Below are 7,097 nucleotides of genomic sequence, written 5' to 3'. Positions count from 1 at the left end.
GTTTTTTTTTAGCATTCTTGCAACATAATTTGGCCCAATAATATAGCCAACGTAATGTGCCCAAAAATGTGTTTTGCGGCCATGAATTATTATCGAAACGAAACTATATTCAAATATATTTTTATTCAATATGAAATTTTAAAATAAAAACAATTATAGAGTTATGAATTGAGAGATATCAAACAGTGTCACAAAATAATCGAACCATTAAACCAAGATGTCACTAAACGTGTAAGGATTTGTGGTTAGTGGTGATATATTAACCCCAAAAATGTTTTCAATGTACCTAAATAAAGTGTTACATAAAAAATAAGAATGAAAATAATATTTAAATATGCATAAGAGTTAAAATGAAAAGGTAATAATTATCCTAAAATCTGAAAGTTCAAAATTCACCCTTAGAAAAAGCAAAACGGTTTTTTTGGCGTTAAAACTATTTCGAATGGAAGCAAATCTTCCGGAAGTCTTTCTCATAACGTCATTATCTATTCATCGTGCGAAGGTGGGTCCAATTTTCAACCAATGTTTTTTTAGCATGCTTGCCACATAATTTGGCTCAATTATGTGGCCAACGTAATGTGGTCAAAAATGTATTTTGCGGCCATGAATTATACATTTAATAATAATAACAATATATAAATATAAATAAAATAGTAATAAGTTTAAAATAAAATAATTGAAGGTGGAAAGAAATGAGAACATACCAAATCCCCCCTTGTTCTTCAAATACCCGACCCTCTTTACCCATGACCCTGCCCATCGTGCAGGTGTATATATATATTATATATATATATATATATATATATATATATATATATATATATATTACCCTGCCCATTGTTGCCACCGTTTTCTCCTAACTTAAGTTTGTTTTTCTCGAATCCGAGATTAAATTGTATCAATTGGGCATTTGGGTATTTGAAATTCAGTTGCTTTTCTCGGTTACAGGAAACAAGAGAGAGTTAATTTAGCTGATAAATTTCCATTGTGAATAAATTTGGGGGTGATTTTTATTGCTAATTATTTGTGATAATAGATAGATAGATAGATGGTTATTGAAAGGAATAAAATCATTTGCAGTGGGAGAATCCGAAGCAAGGAAGCTTTAGTTTTCAACAATTTAATAGAATTTTGGTTGAGGGTTAATTCTTCATTTTCATTTCATTTAATAATTTAATAGATTAATAGATAGATAGATTTTAAAAATAAATAAATTAAAAAAAAAAATAGTGTTTATTTGATGCTCATTGTTTTTGTGCATACATGTGATATTGTTTCTGCGTAAATATGATACTGCTTTTCTATGTACGCCCAGTTATTAGTGGCTTTACAACATTCTGTAAATAAATGGGAACAAACTTACTTTCTCTCTCGGGTTTATGGTCATAACAGCTATTGAGACAAGAAGAACGAGAATAAAATATCAAATCAAATATATGGTTAATTTCTTAAAGTTAGAGATCGTCAGTTGATTTTTATTTGCACCTATTACAATTTTACAGTCACAACTTCATTAATTAAGCAGCTTATATAATCTGTCAAAGTTGATTGATTACTACTGTAAACTTACATCTCGATCCATATAATTATCAGTTTAAATTTAATAAATGATCATCCAAACTCCAAAGCATCCTTTGTTCTATGTTTTCGCAGCAAGTCTTTGTGCCTTTTCAGCTTCTTCGAACCAGTGTATCCTCGAAATAAATATTAACAACAAAATTAAACAACCGAATATACCGACTATGAACCCTATCAACAGTCCATTGAGTCCCATATGAACCTTAAATGCTAACATTACACCTAAAGGCAATGCTAATACGTAGAATCCGGTGATGTTTGCATACGTCCCCAACCAAGGTCTAGCGGTTCCCCTCACAATGCCACCACAAACAGCCAACGGGAAATTTACGACCTCCAACAAACCCATCCATAACATTGCGTTACTCGCACCTTTCAAAATGCCCTTATCATGGCTAAACAAACCACCCCAGTTGCATCTAGCCAACACCGTGACCGAACCACCAACTAAACCCATAACCGAACCTAATCCTAGTGAAATGTAAGCCGACTTGTAAGCTGTTCCTACCTCGTTAGCACCTAGCTCATTCGAAACACGAATGGACGCACACGTGGCTAACGAAAGCATTACAGCAAAAAGTAGATAGTCGAAGTTGAGTGCAATTGCGATTATGCTAACCGCTTGTTTAGCATTTGGAAGCCTCCCGGTTAGTAACACCAAGATTTCGTAGCACCACCATTCGAGGCACATCGTAAGACAACACGGCCCACAAAGTTTCAATAACCGAACCCAATCTTCAAACCCCTGTTCACTCCAACCGCCTTCTTTCCACGTACCGCCCTTTTTGAACTCCACTACCGCCACATAGACCGCTAGTAGAATGACCATCACCAGATCGGTGATCCAAATGGCCATCGACACACCTTCAAAACCGCGAGTTTTTGAAAGAAAAATGTTAGCCGGAACATGTAGCACGACCGCAAGAACAGACGTGAACATGATCGGGAGCGTTACACCTTGTGAACTTAAATAAGATTTAAGAGGACACAAAAATGAAGTGAAGATCAAATCAGGAAGAAGATAAAACAAATACTTTTTTGCTTCAATAGAAATATCTTCTTGTTGTCCAAAATGAATCAAGATTTTATCAACATTTAGCCACAAAAAGCAAGAAACAAATGATGTTAACAGAAGCAAAGAAACCATCATAGCAAGAGTCTTGTGAAGTAATTTGAAGTTATTGGCTCCATAAGCTTGACCACAAATGGGCTCCATTGCACCACATAAACCATTCATTACCGAGAAACCGGTCACGTTTGCAAACATGAACCCAAGAGTCCCACTGGCTAACTCCAACTCACCCAGCCGACCAAGAAACGCACTTGTGATGGCTATCTTTGCAAACCAACTCAAGTTCATCACGACAAATGGTAACACAATCGGTAGCTGCATTTTCACCTCCGAGGTTGCCATTTCGACGAATCCTTTGGGTTGCCTCAAGGGGGTTTTTTCTTCCATTTTTTTATTAGTAACAGAGTATTTGCAGCACTGAGCCACTGACTAAAGTGTTTAAGCCTTCTTTATTTGTTGACGATAGCTAGCAAATTAATAAATATATAGTGACAACTAGCTTCCATTCGGGTGCAGGCGGGGGCATCTTGTTCTAATTTAATTACCACAGTTTATTGATAATACTTTTTTTTCTAATTTACATGTTACTTTAGTGAAACGGGAAAAGGCCGAAAAAGTGTAATAAAAATAAAGTGAAGAAATACCATAACCAAAATCGTTGAATTTGTTATGATTTTGTTGCTATAGCATGCAAATATATTGTGATATAATGAGTAAGTCGTTATTTCCATTCTTGTTTACGTCACGTGAGAAATGTACTTGAAAATATTTTAAATAAAAATTGCGTTTGGCAACATTCGTAGGTTATCAACATTTGCTAACCCATGTTGTGGCACTGAAACAGATTACCTAAAATTATTACACACTATATACTGATGTGGGTGGAATATATGTGCAACAGCCTACGTATATATTGATTGGCCGATTTTGGTGGCATTTACCCTTCACAGTACAAGACCAATATTGTAATTTCTGCTTACAAATAATTTCTATTTCTATTTCTTTTCTACATATACTAAAAGCACAACCAAATTTGGTTGTTTGATCACCATGAAACGACAACAAAAAAATTATAAAAAAATCCCTTGAACTATGTTCAATGTACAAACTTTCTAAGGGTAAAAGTGTAAAAAAAAACTATTTTATTAAAAACACTTAATTTTTACTTAAAAAAAGTTTGAGCAATGTTGTAATTATATCTTTTTTCTTATCAGAAACAATTTTTTAAAAACATTTTTGGGGTATAACTGTCATCATGATGTCATAATGATCCTATTTTTAAACGTTTTTTTATCATTTCTTTTCCGCAAAAGATTCCCCACTATAACGCAGTATCATCCCGCTCCCATTGATTCCATTGACTTCAGCATGACGTCCAGAGTGTTATTGTTTATAGTTTTTGTGTTTTAAATAAAAGGTTAATACACACAATGTAACGAACTTAATTTGAATGAAATGCGTTAAATGTTTCAACAAGATCAACCGATAAAAGTAAGAAAATGGAAATTATTTGTAGTGGTGGGTGGCTTTAGTCATGATGAGTTTACAAAAAGCTAAAGGGTATATACTTACTATCTTCAAGATTCAAATCATTCCCAAATCATCATTCTGTCGGACATACAATGTTCACAAAGATCTTGCTAGTTTTAGTTTGAACCTAAAATATCGTGTTATACATGATTTTGTTTGCAGTGGATCGACCTCAGACTTTGATATCGTGTGGTCAACTTTTTGGCGTTAATCAGAATATTCGATCCGTTTTACGAGTCGACTAATTCCACAACGACCACTCACTTTGAGGGTAGTCGGGAGTAGTTGTGGGTAGTTGTGACAACCCGGAAATTTCTGACCAAATTTAAACTTTATCTTTATATTATTCCGACATAATAAGCAAAGTTTGTTAAGTTGAATCTCAAGAAGTGTAAACTGTATTCATACATTCATTTAACCTTGACCAAACCCTGACGATTCACGAACCATTATAATTGGATTGGAAAATATACGTGTATATATATATATATTTTTTATTACAAAAATATAATATTAACTTAGTCAAAAAACGTCCTGATTTAAAATAATATATTTTGATAAACAACGAGTCACTGATTTATAGAAGCAAATGACCACAACGCTCAATTTTATAAGTTACATTTTTATAAGGTAATTTATTAATGAGTAAGTCAAATTATTAATAAGGGTACACGTCGCGTAACGTAAAAGGCTAGTTTTCTAAACGTACGAAAGTGCGTTCGAAAAACCGAAAGTGGTACACGAGTCGAGTATCAACGTACGAGTCAACGGACCTAAAATTACAAGTCAACTATGTACATGAATATAATATAATATAAATTATATATTATATATAATATATATATAATAATATGTCGACAAACAAGAAAACAAAAAAATTGTGAGTTGAATTTTGGGCCATGCGACCGCATGAGAAATAGACATAAAACCCATGCGATCGCATGGCAGTCAGAATTCAGAAACATTCTATAAATTGGCCAGTTTGCTCAACACACACACACACACATATTAATATCTATATTACTCCGTATTATATTTTATATTTATTATTTATATTATATATTATTATTATTATTAAGATTAATATTATTATTAATCTTATAGTTAGAAGTATTATTATTAGTATTATTATACATAAAATACTACGACGAGGTCATGAGCGAATTATTTTCAAACAAGCCTTCCGAGCGGGATAGAGCTAGGGAAACTATGGGTTATAACTATGGAGGTTATGGGTAATATTCGTGAGTATTGTTCGCAAGTCAAACTAGTATTTATCATCTCCGTTGCGTCTACGTACTTTTCTGCAATATTGAATCACAATATTGATACGTAAGCATTTATATCTTATCTTTTATATATTAATTGTGTATTCATGTCTAGTGCTCGAGTATATATATTTATGCATGCTTGTATGCTAAATTTCCTCGTTAAACAGTTTATGATGAATCACGAATTAAATACATATATTACTGATAAAATGTATATGATATGCATGTTTTTGGAAAACTGGCGAAAATTCAATAACTTTTCATTTAGAAATCGCGTAATTTCGATGAACGAATTAAAAGATATGGTCAACTGAATTATGATTGACGTTAATTGGAATTGCTTTTGAATCCGCAATTGATACTTAAACAACTTATTTATAAGATTGATAAATTGGATTTTTGAATATTATTAGCCGAGTAAATGAATCCTTATATAAGGCACGTCTTGTTTTGTTGAACAATTGTCAAAATTGATTATTTTATCATATTTTAAAGCCTTATAAAAACTATAGTATTGAATCAGATTGACTTTTTGAAACGACTTTGGATAACTTTTGTATGTCGATCTCGAGCATTAGGATTGTGATACACTATGACCTGACCTAGCTTGATAGACATTTATTAACCAACATATGTTCTCTAGGTTGAGATCTACGGTTATTTGGTAATTCGAGTTTCGGTCACATTTTGGTGAACGACTTTATATGCTGCTAAGGTGAGTTTCATTTGCTCCCTTTTTAATTGCTTTTGCAATATATATTTTTGGGCTGAGAATACATGCACTTTATTTTAAACACAATGGATACAAGTACATACTAAATTCTAAATCGAGTTTGAATCGAAAATCCCTTAGCTTTGGTAACTAGTAACTGCCAGTTATAAGAACTGGTGGGCGCGAGTAGTAGTATATGGATCCATAGAGCTTGATATCCCCGTCCGAGTTAGAGCACTAGCCTTTTAACGGACGTATGCTATTTGAGAAGCTTACACGTTGGTTTGCGTGTATTATTAAGATGATTATACAAAGGGTATAAATTATATATACGTGAAGTTTAGTTACCAGGGTGCTCAATTTCGTAGAATATTTTGATAAACGTTTCTGGATGAAACAACTGAAATCTTGTGATCCACCTTTATGTACAAATTATGCAAAATATTAAAACTATGAACTCACCAACCTTTGTGTTGACACTTGTTAGCATGTTTATTCTCAGGTTCCCTAGAAGTCTTTCGCTGTTTGCTTATATGTTAGACAAGCTATGTGCATGGAGTCTTACATGGCATATTTTTCAAGGAAACGTTGCATTCACCAAATCATCACCATGTATCTTATTTTGACTGCATTGTCAACGGAAGTACTATTGTAAACTATTATATTACGGTGATTGTCTATATGTAGAAATCATCAGATGTCGAAAACCTTGATTTAAATATTCATTTATGGTGTGCCTTTTCAAAAGAATGCAATATTTACAAAACGTATCATATAGAGGTCAAATACCTCGAAATGAAATCGATGAATGACGTGTTCGTCCATATGGATTTGGAGCGATCTTCACAGTAGTCTGGAGTAGTCGCATGTGAACCTTCGTGACCTCTAAATAGTAAAATTTTTATCTTAGAATTTGAACTTGAAACTTTATATA

General features: G+C 33.0%; 1 protein-coding gene across 1 annotated transcript; it reads right to left on the bottom strand.

Moving 5' to 3' along the window:
- Window positions 1–1,639: 1,639 nt before the first annotated feature.
- LOC139850209 (protein DETOXIFICATION 56-like) lies at window positions 1,640–3,037 on the bottom strand. Its single transcript, XM_071839794.1, has one exon. The coding sequence runs from the start codon at window positions 3,035–3,037 to the stop codon at window positions 1,640–1,642; it is 1,398 nt and encodes a 465-aa protein (XP_071695895.1).
- Window positions 3,038–7,097: the final 4,060 nt, after the last annotated feature.

The sequence above is a fragment of the Rutidosis leptorrhynchoides genome, chromosome 5 (assembly GCF_046630445.1).
Source record: "Rutidosis leptorrhynchoides isolate AG116_Rl617_1_P2 chromosome 5, CSIRO_AGI_Rlap_v1, whole genome shotgun sequence".
Lineage (NCBI taxonomy): Eukaryota > Viridiplantae > Streptophyta > Magnoliopsida > Asterales > Asteraceae > Rutidosis > Rutidosis leptorrhynchoides.
Note: the sequence above shows the minus strand (reverse complement) of the source record. Positions and strands in the feature narration are given on the sequence as shown.